At 58.1% G+C, this 19,116-nt stretch overlaps 2 protein-coding genes across 2 annotated transcripts in view; both read left to right on the plus strand.

Moving 5' to 3' along the window:
• Positions 1–15,818, plus strand: part of MLLT6 (MLLT6, PHD finger containing) — a 45,117-nt gene extending 29,299 nt beyond the window's left edge. The window contains 12 exon segments of the mRNA XM_068418954.1: positions 101–275; positions 791–1,381; positions 2,821–3,002; positions 3,641–3,758; positions 7,773–7,839; positions 8,267–8,409; positions 8,690–8,878; positions 9,063–9,151; positions 9,553–9,908; positions 10,044–10,152; positions 11,635–12,012; positions 12,766–15,818. Coding sequence (XP_068275055.1) covers positions 101–275; positions 791–1,381; positions 2,821–3,002; positions 3,641–3,758; positions 7,773–7,839; positions 8,267–8,409; positions 8,690–8,878; positions 9,063–9,151; positions 9,553–9,908; positions 10,044–10,152; positions 11,635–12,012; positions 12,766–12,810 — 2,442 coding nt within the window. The 3' untranslated portion in view covers positions 12,811–15,818.
• A 1,209-nt stretch (positions 15,819–17,027) lies between these two features.
• On the plus strand, positions 17,028–18,180 carry CISD3 (CDGSH iron sulfur domain 3). Its single transcript, XM_068418957.1, has 2 exons — positions 17,028–17,256; positions 17,508–18,180. Exons 1-2 carry the CDS (start codon positions 17,053–17,055, stop codon positions 17,685–17,687), a joined length of 384 nt encoding a protein of 127 aa, XP_068275058.1. The 5' UTR covers positions 17,028–17,052; the 3' UTR covers positions 17,688–18,180.
• Positions 18,181–19,116: the final 936 nt, after the last annotated feature.

Genomic DNA, 19,116 nt, shown 5'->3' on the forward strand with positions numbered 1-19,116 from the left:
GGCAGAGGGGGCAATTACTTCTCGTAAGGGGAAATTGGTAAAAAGAGCCCCTGCTGTGGCCACATCTGGCCTGAGTCACCTCTGTGTTTGCCGCTGCCAGGGCTCCACCAGCCACCATGAGGGGAGCAAAGAGACCTCGGAGGTCGGCAGGTCGGAAGTGAAAGGCAAGAAGTCCTCGAGCCATGGCAGCAGCCACAAGGGAAAGAAGACGGGAAGCGGGAAGAGCTCGGTTGGCTTCAGCTCGGCTTCGTCCAGCGGGACCTTCCAGCCTGCAGGTAAGGGGTGAAGGAGAAGCGAGAAGGGAGGGGAGAGCAGGGGTGATGGTTTGCTTTGCTCCTCTGTATCAGGAAAGACACCAGTTCACCAGCTAGTGCTGCGAAACGTTGCTGGTGGCTGTTTCTTTAACCCCTTGAAGAGAAGGGGAAAAGTCTTATTGCTACTAATTCCATGCACAGAGGGAAGAACCGAGTCAGAGGAGTGTCACAGCTCCCCTCCTGCGCCAGCCTGCTGCGCTGCGAGGGGAAACGGATCCAGATGTCCGAGCGGAGGGAGGAGGGAAGGGATGCTGTGCGCAGGCAATCTGGGCAGCACCTGCCCTCTCCTCCGTAGGTGGGACTGTCTGCAGCAGCGTTTTAAGGAGTACCTTTTGGAAGGTGCCAAAGATGTCCTTCAGCTCCGTTACTAGCCTGTGCCAGGGGACCTGTGTTGTGACCGTGGTCCTGTTGCCTTATGGATTGAGTTACTGCCACCATGAGCCTTCCTACATCTGCTTCCCCTCTGCTTCCCCCAGGTACCTCCTGCAGCAGCTTGCCGTGCTCCCAGGACTTTGTGACATTCCCCAAGCTCGAGCAGGACGACGAGAAGTACCGGAAGCCTGTCTCTTCCTCTTCTTCTTCCCACTGCTCCCCTCTGTATGAAGGCCAGAAGGGGGACGTCTTTGAGCAGAAGGTGATCTTCTCAGGCTTTGGGTCCATCATGCGCTTCTCCACCTCGGCGGTGAGCCAGCAGAGGGGCCGTGATGCTTCCCCCGTGGACTATAAGGCCTCGAACCCCGTCAGCGGCCCTTCGGTGGGGACCGGTGGGACCGGTGGCAGCAGCAGCAGCCACAAGCGCATGCCGTCCCTCAGCATGGAGGAGGGAGAGGTGCTGAAGGAGAAGAAGCACAAGGGTAGCAAGAAGAACAAGCATGGGCCTGGCAGGCCAAAAGGGGGCAAAAGCAAAGAGATTTTGGGTGCCCAGCTGGCTGGGTCCACGTCTACTTCCTCGTCACCCTTCTCTGGGGGCTCTCTCGTTAGCTCCAGCATCGGCAACTCTTCACGGTCCTTCAGCCACCCGGGGAATCTGCCCAGCCTCAGCGTGGAGTCCCCGCTGCTGGGTTCAGGTACGTGGGCTCCAGGCGTGCACAGCTCCTCCCAGCCTGGCTGTCTTCTTCATCGCATTTGGCCGGTGTCTGGACCTGTCTGCGCAGAGTCCCGTCCCTCTCCTTCAGTCCCAGGAGCTGTAACAATCCACATCTGGCTCTACCCTTTGCCTTCATCCTACACTCTCCTCTGGGTCAGTGTCTCTGCTGTTGGAGCTGGGCTGTGGATCGGAGCTGGGGGTCATTTCAAACCCTTTTTGCTCAAGTGCTGGGAAACCTCAGCCAGACAGAGCTTCGTTTCCAAAGTGACAAAGAGGGATATTGACAGGCCAAGCCAGAACAACCACAACCTGACCCCAAAATGAGGGACCCTCATAAGTGGCTCAAGTTTAACCCCTTTTTTAAAAGCAAAACCTGGTTTTACCGCATCCACGTAGGGTTGGGAGACTGGCACACCGTTAACTCTGCTGAGAGGCTCACGGCTGTCCCCAGCCCGAGTCCCCTTCCCTGGCGTGACAGGGATGAGGGCAGCCAGGACGCGTGGCAGGAAGGGGTTAAGGCAGCAGGCAGAGGAGGGGCTGAGGTTTGACACTGTTCTGGCAGCAGAACTTGTCATCGGTCTATTGTGGGTTGTTTGCAGATGCTCCAATTTAGGTCAGATTGCAAAGCGGGAGGGGGGGAGGTATGATTTTGTTGTGTGCAGTGCCTGGGAGCCCTGGCCCGTTTGTCTGCACTGCCCCAGAGAGGAGAGGAGCTGCAGGAATTGATGCATCTTCCATAATCACAACCTTATGCCAATTTTTTTTTTTGCCTCCCTCCCTGGAAAAACAGAGGGATGTTTCAGAGAGGAGGAGGCTGCCAGGCCCCGCTCTCCTGCCTGCTTGTTCGCCCATCCCTCTCTTGCAGAGGGATGTTGGCAGGGCTCTGAAGGACCCGGCTTTGGGCACTGCCTCTGCTGTATGCCTGAGCCAGGGGAAGTCAGATGGGTGCCCTCGCTCAGCAGCAGCCCTCTCCTCACCCTTTCTTCCTCATTTATCTGTCCATGCCCCACCGTGGTCCCTGGGCATCGTGGAAGGGTGGGCTCAGCAAGAGTGTGGTCTCTTGACTAGCACGGGCAGCAGAGAGTGGGACTCTCCGAGTCCACCACCCTCCTCTGCCACTGCCTTGTGCCTTCAGTGCGTCACCTTACGCTGTGATTTCCCTGATGGATTGTATCGGGGTGCGAGGAGCAAACGAGAGCAGGGCAGGGGCAAGGCTGGAAAAGTTTGGGATACCTTTTGGTAGAAGGACGGTGGGCTGCAACCACCCTCGCTGCGTGCCAGGCCACGAGATGCTGAAGCGTGTGTTACGCTGGGTCCTGTGCATTGGTGCTGCTCTCCCTTTTGGAGGTCAAGCCCTACAGAAAACCAGCTCCCTCCAGGCGGGCATGGGGCTCTCTAACGCGTCTCCTCCCCTTGCAGGGATCTACACCAGCAACAAGGACCCCATTTCCCACGGGGGCGGGGTGCTCCGCGCTGTGTGCAGCACCCCGCTCTCCTCCAGCCTGCTGGCACACCAGGGCACGGCGTCGCTCCCACAGCTCAACCGGTCCCCCTTTGCTAGCACCATCCCAGCTTCCTCCTCCTCGGTCTCCACCACGCAGGTAAGAACATGAGGACCAGGAGAGGGGCTGTAGTTCAGGAGGGCGTTGGGCAGAGCGGTCGCTAGCGGAGCAGGGCCAGTTTGTGGGCACGGGGGAGCTGCTTTTTCCGCTTGGGAACAATCAATCAGTGAGGTTGGAAGAGCCCTCTGGGATCATCGAGTCCAACCATTGCCCTGACACCACCATGTCAACTAGACCAGGGCACTAAGTGCCATGTCCAGGCACCTTCCCTCAGAGGCTCTAGAAAGATGTAGCAGTTTTGCATCACAGCCCACGCAGCCCATTGTGGGGTGGGAGAGGCCAGGCTGTCGGCGTGCTCAGTGTCCCGTGCTGCTCATCCCCTCCTGCTCAGAGACAGAGCCTCATCCTTCCTTGGGTGCTCCCTGTGTGAGGTGTTCGACAGCGAGGAGAGAGTTTCACAGCCTCAGAGTTAACACGGCTCACTCAGACCTCTTGGCTCCGAGACGGGGCTGGGAAGATTTCAACTGTCTAGCGAGACTTCCAAGGAGATATTTTTACCACTCTTCTCTCATGAGCAAGCTGGGTTCAAGAGTCAGGAAGAGACAGAATAATGAAGTTATTTTCCTCTTGTGTTTTTGAGAAGTCATTTCTCTCCCCCTCCTTGTTTTGCCATGTAGGTGTTCTCGCTGGCAGGTTCAACGTTCAGCCTCCCTTCCTCGCATATTTTTGGAAGCCCCCTCACATCTGGGCTATCAATCAACCCCCTCTTAAATCAGTCGGAAAGCAGCCGGGCAGGTACGTGAACCAGCAGGTATGTGAGTTTGCACTTCCAAAGGGCTCTCCCTGGAAGAGTCGACACGACTGCACCCGTAGCTCTCCAGCTGCCTCTCTGCTTGCTCCCACCCTGTGCGTGCGAGAGCCAGGGGCTGGGAGAGGGGGACGGGGGCTTTTCCCCCGGGGCAGGGGGAGCTTGTGTTTGCCTTGATGAGGTGCTGGCTTGCAGTCCCCTACGAGCACGTCTGCTGGCGTGTCCGTTGGATAATGTGTGTCCCTGGACACGTGCTAGAAAAGTGCAAGAATGTTCAGTCCTTCCCTGCAGAAATTTATCGTCTTTTGACACGCTAAAGCTGTACAAACCTAGTGAAAACCGCTGTGAGCTTCTGCTTGCTCAAAATAAGTTAAGAGTCTTTGCTGGGGTTTTGTTTTCTGGGTTTCTTTTTAAATGAGAGGTATCGCACACTCTTAATTTTCATCTTCTGTTTCTGTTTTGAGTTACTTTCTGCCCTTCCCCTTTGGCTTTGTCATGAATGCAACAAAATCCACTGTTTTCAGCTTCCAAACATGAACGTGCCAACACTGAATTACTTACAACTGCTCATTTTTTCCCACCAAGGCAAATTCATTTTTCTTGGAAAATTGCCCGGTTAATAAGCAGGAAACTTGAAGCATCGTAAGGTTTCTTTTTTTCCCAAAACAGAGTGGGCCTGATTTTTTGATGTGCACCAGTAGTTAAACAAAAGCACCCTCCTGATATTCAGGTGTTGCAGTTGGTGCAACTGTCTCACGCTCCCCTAGCCCGGGGCTGGATGCTGAGCTCCTGGGAGGTGAAACTCTGCCCAGGGTCACACAGAGTGACAAGTGTAAAGCACACGGTCCTCCTTAGAGGTGGCTCCGAGTTCTCCGGATCCTCTGACACCACTGTGCCCTTATTTGCCTTAACAAGCGTGCGTGCCTGCGTGTGAAGCATGAGTGAACACGTGTGCTGACTGATGACGTGTGGAAGGTGCGTGTCTGTGTGTCACCGGCAGCATTTTGTCTGTGTGCCCCCGCCGGGAGCTCGCAGCCGCTCCGGTGCAAGGGGAAGGTGACCCCCGCGGGCTGTGAGTCAGGAGGGGTTCAGTCACCTGAACAGGATGATTCAGAGAGTTATTCTTCCCTCACGGCCATCCCCAGGAGGGAGATGCCCCACTGCCGCTTCCCCTTCGCTGTGATTTTGGCAAGGTGCTGACAGGAGAAGGAAGCCAGTCGGCTGTCGGGAACAGCCCCGTGGCGGAGGCACGACGGAGGCTCGGCAGTCTGGGTTCTGCTCCAGCCCTGCAGCTACTAATGAGTGAATCATGGAGGCAAAATCCAACATACAAAGTGCTCAAAAAAGCCTGATCCTTAGTTTCCATTTCCAAGACTGCCTTTTTTTATTTTGACTGCGATCTTACAAGCTTCGGGACGTGTTTTTTCCAGTTCCAGGCAGCCTGCAGAACAGCTCCTGGGTTTTGTCACGTTTAAGGTCTGTCCATCCCTGTCTCTTCCTGCTGGAGCTAGTGGCCCACAGGGTGTTAAGCCAAATTCACTTTTTTTTTTCCCCAGGGGGATTAATTAACGTGCGTTAAACCTCCTTCGTGGGGCCATTTTCACTTTTTGGTGACTGCTTTAATCCCAAGTCGTTAACAGGGTGGTTGTGAAGTTTTAAGTAATCCTGCCTTGTCTTTAATTCAGATTACCTTTTCCTGAGGGTGTCCTTGTAGACAGATCCCGTGGAGACGTAGCTTTCCTTGTGGTAATATTTGAGCTCTTCACGATTTTAATGGGACGTAGGGATATGGCGTTACCCTGTCTTACAGCTGGGGGAGCTGAGGAACTGTCGTCACTGATGCAGGTTGATACCAGGGTGCCTTTGGCAGTACAAAAACTCTGATTCTTATCTTCCCACTCCCTTAGCTACTGTCTAGTTCTTCCTCCCACGGCTTGTCCTGGATCCTGCCTCATTATGATGACAGGCCAAACGTATTTATCTTCTCTAGTTGTCTTCAGGCCTCTTTTTCGTGCTTGCTGCCTTGGAAAGTGCTGTCTCTGTGCAATAACTCAGTCATCTCCCCGTTCTGTAGACAACAGGGTGGTGTTGGCCAGGAGATAATTGAATATGGAGCCTGGTACTGGTTCAGAAAACCAGAATTGTATATATGGGTATTTTTCAAAGGGTTTAGGTGATCCTTGGATGGAAACAAGACTGAGAAGCGCTGCTGTGGTCTGGCTGGTCCCAGCCCTCTGGTAGCTGATCCCAGGTTGGAGAAATTAGGAAGTTCTCATGCCTTGTGGTGTCCCTGAAATCAAGACTTGTCTCTACGTGGTGTCTTACACTGGGAGACTGCTGTTGACTGGCAACTGCTGGTCACCTCCAGAAAGGAGTGGCCTCTCCCCAGGAGGGCAGACCAGTTGTAACTGATGGCCAGGAGGACGTTCCCATGGGGATGAAGGAGCAAGGATCCCACTCATACCTGCCTGTAAGAGCTGCTGAACAGCAGCTGCGTTTGCTTGTTCTCAGCAGTAGAAAATACTGCTAATAACTAATGCCCTGCTCAGGGCATTACACTGTAAATCACAGTGTTCCCTGCAGGAGATTTCCTGGATTCTTGCACATAAGAGATGCCTCTTATTGTGTGAAGAAGAGGAGGGGCAAGTCAGCCAGCTGGTGCAGGCTGTGGTCGCAACATCTGACACGTCCCAGTGCGAGGGGAACGTGTGTTTACGGGCTGGCAGGCTCTGGGGATGGAAAGCAAATGGCAGATAAATATACTTCACTTCTTGATGACTCTTTGGATGGGAGATATCCCGCACATGTGCACATGCACAGCAGCTCCGTCCCCAGCACTGCAGTGTCCCAGCTCCCTGGGACGGAGGGGTGGGTATGGGAGCAGCTGCTGGCTGCTGAAGCACTTATTTATCACAGAATCACAGACTGGTTTGGGTTGGATGGGACCTCAAAGCCCATCCAGTTCCAACCCCCTGCCACGGGCAGGGACACCTTCCACCAGACCAGGTTGCTCCAAGCCCCATCCAACCTGGCCTTGAACACTGCCAGGGAGGGGGCAGCCACAGCTGCTCTGGGCAACCTGGGCCAGGGTCTCACCACCCTCACAGCAAAGAATTTCTTCCTAATATCTAATCCAAATCACCCCTCTTTCAGTTTAAAACCATTCCCCCTCACCCTATCACTCCATGCCCTTGTCAGAAGCCCCTCTCCAGCTTTCCTGTAGCCCCTTCAGGCACTGGAAGGTGCTAGAAGGTCTCCCCGGAGCCTTCTCTTCTCCAGGCTGACCAGCCCCAGCTCTCTCAGCCTGTCTCCAGAGCAGAGGGGCTCCAGCCCTCTGAGCATCTCCGTGGCCTCCTCTGGACTCGCTCCAACAGCTCCATGTCCTTCTGTCGGGGGCCCCAGAGCTGGACACAGCACTGCAGGGGGGTCTCACGAGAGAGGGGCAGAATCCCCTCCCTCCACCTGCTGCCCTGGGTGCAGCCCAGGACGTGGAGCTTTCTAAGCTCTTCAGAAAGGGGCTGAGCATCTGGAGACTCCGGAGGACCCCGGCTGGGTGCCGGGGATGGGTGCTGGAGGCAGAGGGCTGCGGTGGCGCTCAGGCGAGCTGCGGGGGGGCTTTGCACGGGCTTGGTTCAGCCTCGCAGGCTCAGCGAAGCGTGTCCCCCCTCCACGCCCCCCGGCAGCTTTACAGCTGCAGGAAAAGCTCCTTTCTGCCCGCGCCGCCCCGCAGATGTGGCCCCTGCCATTAGGGAAGGGGATCACGTCGGTGACCTTCCCAGGGTGACACCCCCGCGGGGTGACACGCAGGGACACGCCGCCCCTCCCCGGCGGGCGGAGCCGGTGCGCACGGAGCGGCACGGGGGGGGGGGGGAACCCTGCGCTGGGTCCCCGGCGCTGCTCGGTGCTCCCATCTAGCGGGGACCGGCCCCGGTGGCACCGCGGGCACCGGCGGGGGTGGCCGCCCGTGACCGCGGTGCCCCTCTGTCCCCCTCCCCGCGCAGACCCCGACCTGGAGGACTGCGGCTTCGGCTGCCGAGGGACGTCGCCCCAGGAGAGCCTGTCCTCCATGTGAGTGTCCTTCAGGAGTCCCCGGGGGGGTGGCGCGGAGCTGTCTCCGTCCGCATCGGCACGGTGGTACCCCGGGAAGCCGTGGGATGACACAGCAAGGGAGGGGAAAGGGGCTGGGGGAGGTAGAGGCAGCTCCTTCCCTCCTCCTTGGGGGTGGGAGTGGGGTGGGAGGGGATGTGATGGAGTGGGATGGGGATGGGATGGGATATGGGATGGGATGGGATGGGATCGGAGGAGGCAGGTTTGCTTTTCCCATAGGATCCAGGGCTAACGGGAATGGGGGGCTCTCCTGAAGCAGAGGAGGCTGATGCTGGGAGGGATGCAGGCACTCCCAGTGGGAGGCAGAGATGATGTGGGGCGAAGGGAGCGGAGGAACGCAGGTACAGACTAGAGAAGCATCTCGGACATCTCCCCACCCCTCCGCCAGGTCCCCCATCAGCAGCCTGCCGACCCTCTTCGACCAGACCGTGTCCTGTAGCAGCAGCGGGCAGCTGGAGAATGTTCCCCAGGCCACCCCGAACATTGAGCAGCTCCTGGAGAAGCAGGGCAATGGGGAAGCCGGCGTAAACAGTGAGTCGCTCGGGGCACGGGCTGCGGGAGGAGGGGTCCTTGTGCATGTTTGTGTGGGAGCCAGCTGGGGTTTTGCCCACAGGCAAAGGAGCCGGTGGGGGACAAAGCACTAGTCTGTGCCACGGGGGAGTAGCTGGCAGCGGGACTGTGATCTGGGGCCAGTCTCCTTCCCCAGCGTGGTCTAATTGTGGTACCTCCTGTGTGTCCCCTTCTCCGCTTCCCTCTGTCTCCCGTTCTCTCCCCTGACCCTGTCCCCCTTCCCCCTGTCCGTTCCCTGCAGTTGTAGAAATGCTCAAAGCCCTGCACTCGCTGCAGAAGGAGAACCAGCGGCTCCAGGAGCAGATCATGACGCTGACGGCCAAGAAGGAGCGTTTGCAGCTCCTCAACGTCCAGCTCTCCGTCCCTTTCCCCGTGGTGACCAGCAGCAACGGCCCAGGCAGCCAGGCCCAGTACATCCTGCCTCCCAATGGTGAGGAGACCCTGTGCCCTTCCGCAGCGGTGCCCTGGGGTGGGCAGGAGGGGGTCCCAGTGGGCAGGATCTGGCCCATTTATCTCTCCGTACCCACTGGCAACGTGCGCTGTCCCTTGCTATTGCTGTGGCAATGTCACGCTCCTCCCCTGCCTCTGTATCCTCACTTCTTTCTTCCTTCCAGTCTGCAACAACGATTCCCTGAGCATCAGCAAGAGCCCCCCGTGCAAGAACAGCTTTGGGATCGAGAACTCGCTCTCCACGTCCTCTGAGGTACAACGGCCACCGCAGCCACTGGGGAGGGGACCTGGGGAGGGAGCAGAGCAGGGCTGTCGCGGTACTCTGACTCGATACCCAGCTCAGAGAGCCTTGTAGGCTGGGCTCAGAAATCAGTTTGTTTTTCCCTGGAGTACCTGTTCTTCGGTTCATGTCTCAAAGCTGAGGGTCTGAGTAGCTGAGACTGGGAGCGTGAGGGGAGAATGCTTCTAGGTTGTTCTGGCCACACTTCTGGAGCTCCACCAAAGCGTGTCTGAGTTCTGGGACCCCTCTGAGCATACGCCTGCTCTTGCACTCACAGCCCCCCTTCCCACCTCCTGCCCAAAGCACCCTCGGAGCTGAGCTGACCTCTCACCAGCCGCCCCAGTCCGACGCTCTTGTGTCCGTTTCTCCCCCAGGACCCTCATTCAGGTTGCCCCAGCAGGAGCAGCTCCTCCCTGTCCTTCCACAGCACCCCTCCGCCCCTGCCCATGCTGCAGCAGAGCCCTGCCTCGCTCCCCCTGCCCGGGGCGCAGCAGGTGAACGGCCTGGCCCGGGCGGCGGGCAGCGGGCTGGGGGGAGGCGCCACGGCCAGCCACAGCCTCGCCACGGTGCCCATGGTGGACGGCCTGATGGGGACCCTGGCAGGAGGCCAGCAGATGCCCATCAACGGGATCCTGGGGAATCTGAACGGAGCTCAGGCCGCCCAGGCTCCGGGCACGCTGACGCAGGCGAGTGGGCCGCCGACCTTGCAGCTCTCCACCAGCCTGAGCAGGTGAGACGGGGGGCTCGCGGGGACAGCCCTGCCCTCGCCAGCAGCAGCTCAGCACCGGGAGGGAGGGAGGGAGGCCCTGTGCGTGCAGGGCCAAGACGGGCTGTACTGATGTCCCCTGCCCTGCTCCCCTTGCAGCGTGCCCAGCATGAGCCCCCTGACAGAGCAGCAGCGGCACGTCCTGCACCAACACGAGCAGCAGCTCCAGCAGCTTCAGCAGCTCCTGACTTCCCAGCCGCTTAACCCGGTAAGTGTGCCCGCGGGCACCTTGCATCTGAGGAGCTGTTTAATGGGAAAGCCTCGGAGGGGAGAGCAGAACTTCGGGCTCCCTCCTCCACGTGAATCCCCTGCCCGCAGGGCTGCCAGAGTCCTGTGCCTTTCCCTTGGCTCCGGGCTGCGATGGGTGGAGTGAGGAGAAAAGCTTTAGGCAGGGAGGTGTGGCACCTCCTGAAGGGAAGGAGATGGGGGATTTGAACTTTTTCCTACAAAGGGAAAAAATTTAATCTGGGTTTCCCACATCCTGAGGGTGTGAGAACACGGTAACGCTAAGCCACTGTAAAATCAGGAGTGCGGTTACCTCCTGAATGCAAATCCTGGCTGCTCCTGCTGCCAGGAGCACGCTGCTCTCGGGGCTTGCAGATCTGCTGGGGCCCACGGGAGAAGAGGAGCTCGCTTGAGGACACTACTTGAGTTTAGAAAGAGATAAGCACCCAACTGCTTAGTCCTGAGGCAGGTGAGCCGGGTCTGGGCACATTGACGTGGAGAACTGGAGGTGCCAGGGGGACTGCGTAGGTGGCTGAGGACTTCGGGGTCAGGAAAAGGATCAGGCAGCTGTTCTGAGGATCTTGGCTCTCTGCCTGCATCCTTGTGGGTAAAAGAGCAGCCCCGTCCTGGGCTGTTGTGGGCTTGGCTGCACGGATCGATGGTAGCCAAGCCCCTGGGTGTATAAAAACCGCGTTCACTTGCCCTGCAGAAACCTCGGTGGGGTCCCTCCCCTGCGGCAGCGCTAACAGTTCCCGTCAATGAAGCTGTGCTCGTTTATATCCCCCGTGAACTTGGCCCGTTGCTTCGGATAGATTTCTGGGTCAGGCTATTTATAACTCGGGAAAAGCAAATTTCAAAGGGCTTCTCTTTACAGCAGCTGATGTCACCGTGTCATCAGCTGCATCCCTGTGGGTACGGGAACAATGTCAGCTCTCAGCCTGCCGCATCGGTCGATGGTTGCTATAGTGATTTCCGTGGCTGGGTTGGATTCGAGGGTGTCCCTCCGGGTGCAGGTGAGCCGTGGCCCTCGTCCCCCCTGGGTCTGACTCACCTACACCGACCCCGTGGGCCAGGGCTGAGCTGTGAAGCGGGACGGGCTGGGGAAGGAAATGAGCAGCGAATCTAGAAATTCAGGGTGGTGAATGCTACAGACTTAAACTCCATGGGGGGATTGCTTGGAGCAGGTTTGTGTGCCTGCAGGTGTCCTGGGGAGGGTTAGCAGATCCTGCGCTTCAGGAAACAACGGGGTGGGAAAGGTCATCAGCACAGGCTGTTAATGAACACAGACAGACTGTTCCTTTCTCTACCTATAGAGATGTGATCAAGGGGACTTTCTCCCCGTCCCCAGTAGCTTTGCCTGAGATGGAGTGTGCCCATGTGGCTCCTGGCTCCTCTGTATGAGGTGTCCCCTCTCCCTGAGCCCTCTGTCCCTCCTCTGACTCCCCTCCCTCGCCCTCCCGTGCAGGAGCAGCAAGCCCTGGTCTTCCAGATGATGCAGCAGATCCAGCAGAAGCGGGAGCTGCAGCGGCTGCAGATGACAAGCTCGTCCCAGCTGTCCATGACCAGCCTCCTGGCAGCCACCTCGGCCCCCCTGCACTCCAGCACCAGCGCCCACATGACCTCGGCCCCCCAGCCGCCCCCCAGCAGCAGCTCGCTCCTGGCCTCCCTCTCCCCGCAGCAGCTCAACCCCAGCAGTGCCCTCCTGGCCCCCCAGGCCACCCCACCGCTCAGCGCTCCTGGGAGCAGCCTCCTGGCTTCAGGGACGGGCATCCCTCCCGTCCTCACGGCACAGACTAACCCGTTTCTCAACCTGCAGGCTGACGGCAACACCCTGAAAGGCACGGTGCGTATGCTGCTAGCCCTGCCCTAACCCCGCCGAGCTCGTGGTGCTGGGCGCTGGGTGCGGGGAGAGACGGGCTGCGCTGCCGTTACCTCGGGGGCACCGCTTAGGTGACAGAGCCAGCACGCTCCGCTGGCTCTGCGGCGTCCCTGGCTGGCCGGTGTCACGTCCTCATCCCACCTCCAAGGACTGCTGTAGGGCCCAGACAGGGTCGTGGGTGGGCACAGAGGCTCCCGAGGTGCCCTTCCATGGGGGCGCAGACACCCTGCCGCAGAAGCGAGGCAGAGGCAGGCTGTAGATGTGGCTCAACCCTCAGACCTGGATGGGACGATGTGCCCCTGGCAGCGCTGGCCCTGTTGGATGACATACGAAGGTGACCACATGTTGAAACCCAGGGTTTAGAAGGAATCTTGCACCCAAGAGGTTGTGGGGAGGTTTACAGCCTCTCCGTACTGGAGCACCAGTGGCTGGGGACTGATGGTGGGATTCACCTCTCCTCCATCCCTCCCCTGGCCCAGAAGGTCCAGCCCTGGTTGGAAACATTTAAGAGCCAAAGGCCACTTCGGCCTGAGCTGGGCAGAGGGGGAACCTGGGGCTCCCGTGGCTCCGTTGGTCTCGGAGGAGCCTGAGAGGTTGCGGTGAGCGGGGCCAGGTCCGCAGCACAGCAGGGCTCTGCTTCTGCGCCCTCGTGTCGCTGCCCCTCCGGTACTGATACCTGTCTCCTCTGCGTCTCTTTTTTCTGTTTGTTTTTTAAAGAGCATGAATGAAAAGGGAGCTCCTCTTACCCAGGACAAGGGCTAAGCTCCCCGCTCACCCCGAACAAACCAGCAGCCAACTCCTCTCAGCCGGGGGAATGTGGCTTTTCCACAGGCAACTCATATACTGTTAGAGCCATGAGCACAAGGCTTCCGAGGAGCGTTCCCTGCCGCTGGGCAATGCCACGAGGTGTTTTGGAAGACAGCGCGTCTCTGACCGAGCCCTGGGACGGGGAGGAGCGAAGGTGGGGGGCTGCCTGCCGCCCTGGCCCATGCCACGCGCCCTGGGTGAAGCTGGGTTTCCACGCAGAGCGGAGGAGGGAGCTGATGCCAGGCGCCTGCCAGTCTCCTCCCGGTTGTGAGTGTGTGTTCATCTGGGTGTAGCCCCCCAGCCTGAGGCACTGGAGACCATCGAGCATCCTTGGCCAAGACCTTGGTGGGAGGAGGCTCCTCTACTGAGGGCTCCTTTCTGCACCGTGCAGAGGGATCTGGCTGTGACACAGCTGGGGAAGAAGCAGGACGCGGTGGCGGTGCCTATGTGGTCTGCTCCGTCCGGATGGGGAGGTTCAGAAGTCCCGTAGCTGAGATTTGTCACCTGCTTTTTGTCTGCTGGGCTTTTAGGATGCTCTTCTCTCCGTAGCCATCGTACGAAGCCCCGACGCCTCAGCTGGATCCCAACCCAGCCTGAAAAGACACGAGCAGTGGAGCGATGGGTGAGGAGTGGTGCTTGGGGAGGAGGTGAAAGGCACCTGCTTCTCCAAAGGACGTTGTCACATCTGCCCTGCTCACTGCTGGCCCTTCGGTGCTGGACTTCTCATGTGAAAAGCACACTCCCGCTCCTCACGTCTCTCTTTACTTCCAAGATTTCCAAAGGCTGAAATTTCAGCTTGCAAAAAGGGGCCGTAGCCAGTATTACCCCATCGCAGCCAACTTCAGAAGGTGCGTTTGAACCTGGCGGTTGTTTCCCAGACCTGAGCTGGGAGATAGAAACGTGTGTGGGGAAGAGACGAGTCCCCGATCCGGTACCTGATCCCTCTTACCCACCACAAACCACTCCGGTCTGGCAACAAAGCGTTCTTCCACTGGTCCTGGGCACTTCACAAAGGGATCTCCAAGCAATGGGACAATTGCCAGTCTCCTAACCCAGGGCGTCGGACCCGTCGTCGTTCTCCACCTCTGGACCTTGACTCCATCTTGCAGCCTGCGAAGGATCCGGCTCCCTCGGAGCTCGGGTGCGCTGGACGGACCGAAGGGCAGGTGGGGCGGCTCGGAGGGAAGGGGAACAGCGACGTCAAACGTAATTACCCCTTCTCCTCCTCATCGCCTCGTTAGATCCAGAGCTCCTGGGGGCAGGCGGGCAGACTCCAGCTGGTAGGAACTCTGAGGGTCTTAAAAAACAATTGTCAGACCTTAATGGCTATTTTTCAGCACATTCCCACTGCCCTTAACTAGTTTGCACTATTCCCATTTGTCAGCAGTGGGTCTGTGCTGATAGTCTAGAAAAGCTTGTTATAGGCAAAACTCATCTGCTAAATATCTTTCTTCCTTTTATTTTATTTTATTTCTTTTTTTTTTTTTTGGTTTGGTTGGAAGATTGTCACCACAGTGGCTGATTAAGGCTAAAAGGAGAGAAAATACCTTTGTGCTCTCAGCCTCCAGTTCTGTGAACTGGGCAGAACACTGCTGTCTGCTCAGAAATATATATATATATTATATATATATAATTTTTTTTTTTTTATAAAGAAAAGCTAATGTTTTAACAAGGTTAAGAAGCTATTGGCAAGATGGAGATGGCAGCTAAAAGTGAAAATGCAGGAAAAAAAAAAAGTCTCCTTGTGGTGTCTGCAGCACAGCCCAGGAGAGGAGCACTGAGCTGGGGCTCTTGCTGAGACCTTCCCTGTCCCCAGTCAGTGACGGCCTGAGCTGGTCCGCCTGCTCCTGCCCAGTTGTGAGATCTTTCAGTGGCAAATGGTTTGACTCTTTAATTCTGGCTCCCTGTCCCCAAAATTGCTCTGGCACAATTGCGTGCTTGCACTTTTTTTTTAATTTCTTTTTTCCCCCCCTCCCCTCACCCGCGTTGTCCCCGTCCCCTCTGCGAGCAGAGGTGCCACCAAACCACTCAGGCCTGGAGACACGTTAAATGTGTTTAAATGGGCACGTGTGGTCTCTGCCAGCTGCTTGCCCAGCTGCCTTTGTCTGGGGTTTAATTTTTATTTTATTTTTCACTTTTTTTTCACTCTAAGGTCCCCAATTTGTGTTGCCACCTGGTTTGCTGTCACGCTGACCGTCAACACGGCCATCAGACCGCTCTGTAACCACGAGGGCCTGACATCATGCCCAGACCTGGTCCAATTCTTCCAAAATTTCACCACATTTCACGCCTTGGAATTAAAAACCAGCCAGGACCAGGGTGAGAGGGGATGGGAAGGCTGGTGAGCAGCCAGCCCTTGCGTAGCGAGCGGTGGTGGAACACACGTGGTCACCCAGGACGAACAAAAACCTTGTTCTGGTCGGTGGTTTGGTGCCCAAATCCCTGGGCAACATCAGGAGACTTGCAGGGGGTCAGTGAGAGGCACTTGCTGGCGAGGAGGAGTCAGGCAGGAGGCTGAAAGGTGGAGGGACGAGGCTGGAGAGGACACATGGGGGATGAGACATAAAGCACTTAGACATCGCTCTGCCACCTCCCACCGGCCCCTTTGGAGCACGGTCCTTGGCCAAGCGCCTCAACCCGTCCCAGAGCCAAAGGTGCCTTTGGCAGAGCGAGGGGAGGAGAAGGGGCCACGGCTGGAAGGGTTAAACGTTAAACGTTGGTATCTCTGTGAAAAAGAGGGAGAGCAGGGGAAAGGAAAAAATAAAAGCTAAAGATTATCTGTGTTTCAGTTGCACTGGGGTACGTTTCTTTACCCGTTTTGATGCTAATGTCTCATTTAGTATGTTGCATGTGTCTTTTTTTTTTTGTTTTGATTTGTGGTTTTTTTATTAAATAAAAGAGAAAAATGTGTATATTTTTGGCAATTTAAGGTAATGTAGCTAAGATATATTTTTTTCACGCTGCTTGACTGTTCTTTATTATAATAAATAATATTAATATTAACATCAAAGACTTCTTTAATACAGCTAGAGTTTCAAAATTGAGGGGCTGTGATTAACTTGCTGCGTGTGTGCTGAGGTCCTGTTGCCCGCTGCGCCCACGGATGCGCACTTGGCACCGGCCTGAGCGGGCGATGCTCTCGAGGAGGCAGGTGAAGGGACACTGGGGCAGTTGGTTGGTGTTCGTTAGCAAGAAGGTCCCCACCAAGGACCAGCCATAGCCTGTGCTGCTCAGCAGCGATGCCCAAAGAGTCCCCGACACCTCTCTGATGGACACGGTAGCCATGGTGTGCATCAGGGCCAGCTGCACGCAGCACCAGGGCCAGTCACTCCAAAAACCTGTCGAGTTCAAGCCTGGTTTCTTTGCCTGCCCCTCTCCAGCACACGGGTCACCCCATCTGGATGGTGACAAGGGTTTTGCTCTGGGGGACACCCGTGTCCCCTGCCAGGGACCGAGCCGGCAGCCCTGCACCCAGCGTGGCTCCCAAGGGCTCTCTTCCAGCCCAGCCAGGCTGTCGGAGCTGGCAGCTCTGCTGCTCCCTTATTTACCGTTGCCCTGGGTATATGCTGCGCTCTGCGGTTTCTTAAACCCACAGAAGTAAAAAATAATCAAGTGCCTGTGATCAAACCAGCCTTGAGGCTGGGAGCTGAATGGGTCCCCGGTGCCTCTCCTTTGCGCATTCAGCCTAAGAAATGGAGTTGTCACAAAGCCTGTGGATGTCACCTCTGCAGGGAAGGGTGAAATAACGATAATTTTAATGGTAACTTTGCAGCAGCAGGTGAAATGTTCAAAACAAAGAAAAGGGGGGGCTGGGGGTGGGGGGAGCCCAACGCTTTGATGCTTAAAAGATGGATTTCCAGGGAAGCGGCGGGGCCCGAGCAGAGGGACCCCCCCAAGGCCTGCAGCTCTCGGGGGGGCCCGGGGCGAACCCCCAACCCCCGGGGGGGGGGGTTGGATGGGGGGGGCGGCACCGAAGGGCTCTGCGCACCCGGAGCCCGGTTCGATCGGGGCGGTGCGGGGGGCCACGGGACCGGGCACCGGGACCGGGCACCCCGGGGGGGGCCGGTGAAAGGGACCGGGGGGGGCTGCAAGGAGCCCTGCGAGGGGGAACCTTTGTGCAGCGAGGAGCCGAGCTCCGCCGAGCCCGGCGGCCCCGGCTCTTCCGGGAGGAGGAGCCGCTCCCGGGAAGGTGACCCGATGCTGCCGCTGAGACCGGCTGCGCTTGTGACACTGCTGCGAGCCGCGGGGAGCGGGGGGGGGCTGCGCCGGCACCCCGCGGGGGTTTGGCACGTCTCCTCCGCGCCCCCGCAGCCCGTGATCGCCGCCAAGGAGCCGTTCCCGGTGGAGCTGAAGGCGGGGAAGAAATACGCGTGGTGCGGCTGCGGGCACAGCAAGAGCCAGGTCGGGAGCGGGGGGCTCCGGGACCCCCCGGCGTCCAGGGGAGGGCTGGGGGGGGGGTGCAGGTGCTGCTGCCCTCGTGGGTGCTCCCGCAGCGCCCCAACTCCCGGGGGATGCGCTGGGCCACGGACGGGGCGGGCAGAGCACAGCGAGGGGGGGACGGAGGGGTCGCGGTCCCCCCACTTCATCCCCAGCAGCCCCCAGCCAGGCACCCCCAAACCCCCACCTTGACCTCCTCCCCCTTTGCTTTGCAGCCCTTCTGCGACGGCACCCACAAGAAAGCCGCCCCGGGGATCTCCCCCGTGCGCTTCACCGCCGAGAAGGACACGACGGCCTGGCTCTGTGGGTGCAAGCGCACCCGCTCCCCCCCCTACTGCGATGGCACCCACAAGGGGGAGGCTGTGCAGAGCGCCCGGCTCCCCACGCAGCCCTGACACGGCTGCACCCACAGGGACGGAGCCCACGGGAGCTCGGGACCAACCCTCTTGGGTATGGGAGGGAGTGGGGAGGAGATGCTCAGCTCCCACCCCAATTAACCTTAATTACTGAGCCCCCAGGGCTGCCACCAGCTGCAGAGAACCAGCCTCACCCCACCACGGGGGCAGCAATTTTGCTTTCTGCCCCACTGGGGCCCTGCAAGGGATAACAGCGGCTCAGCAGTGGCTGGGGAAAAAAATAATCCACTGGATAATGGGACTTTCAGGGGCGGTTTGGCATTGCTGGAGCTGCGGGTGCCCGTCGGGACGTGGGACAGAGGGACCCGGAGGGACCCGGGCAGCTGCACCTGTACAGGCAGATGAAGGGAGTGACAGTCAGCAGCATTTATTACATTTACAAAGCTGTGTAGTTATACAAATGTTTAACCAATAACGATATATGAATATCAGAATATCTTACAAGACATTAAAACGTCGTACAGGATGCAAACATACAGAGCAATTTGGTTTGTACCATAAGAGGAAAAAACAGAAAACAAAAGAACCCCCCCAAGAGCCCCACACAAACCCCAGACCGAGGCAGCTGCCTCCCCCAGTCCATCGTGGCCTATTTACAAGGAGAAAAGGGGTGTCAAAGCCGAGACAAACGGAGCCCCCCGACACGCTTCGAGCCCCTCGTCCAGCCCCAGCCCAGGATGGGGAAGAGAGGAACAAAAGTGGCCCCGTGGGGACCCTTCCCAGGCCTGTCCCCAGCGCCCCGAGGGCAGCGGAGCTGGGGGCTGTTACAGCAAAGGTGCCGCTGTCCCACCCGTGACGGGGTGTGGTACTTGAAGAAAATAATAAAAAAATTTAAAAATACAATAACAACATCCCATGTTTCCTGACCTTTGGAGTCGGGCTGTTCATACCATTCCCGTGCCGCTTTCCTTTGGTTCTCACCGTGCTGTCGCGGGCGGCTGCTGCCTGGCCCTGGGGTGCCGTCCGGGCGCTGCAGGCACTTATTTTTTTGTCATTTGTCCCCGTCCCCAGCAAGGGCAGGAGAGAAACCCCCGGGTCTGCGCTCCCCGGGGCTCGTGTGCTTTTTTTGTCAACGTAAAAGTTGGTCCCTTCCCCGGAGCACGTGGGCAGCCGGCGACACCGGTGCCGCTCCCGCCCGACACACGGCAGCACCTTCCCACGCTCGCCCCTCACCGAAGCCTCCTGGCTAAAGGCACTGTAGTCTTTATTTTTTTATTTTATTTTTTTTAAAACCCCACGTGGGGACAGGAGGAGAGGGTGGGAAGGACAAAAATAAATGCTCTGGAATGTGGCGTCGAAGCCATGGAGGTGAGCAGGGAGGCAGCGGCGTGGGGGTCCCACACCCCCTGAGCAGGGCAGGGTCCCACGCAGACTCACCCGGGGCTGCCAAAGCAGCTCCCAATGGTTT

This window comes from Nyctibius grandis, chromosome 26 (assembly GCF_013368605.1).
Source record: "Nyctibius grandis isolate bNycGra1 chromosome 26, bNycGra1.pri, whole genome shotgun sequence".
NCBI lineage: Eukaryota > Metazoa > Chordata > Aves > Nyctibiiformes > Nyctibiidae > Nyctibius > Nyctibius grandis.

Coding starts and splice junctions, on each gene's coding strand:
- CISD3 (XM_068418957.1), top strand. CDS start 17,053: ATGCTGCCGCTGAGACCGGCTGCGCTTGTGACACTGCTGCGAGCCGCG. Junction 17,257..17,507: donor GCGGGCACAGCAAGAGCCAG/GTCGGGAGCGGG, acceptor TTTGCTTTGCAG/CCCTTCTGCGACGGCACCCA.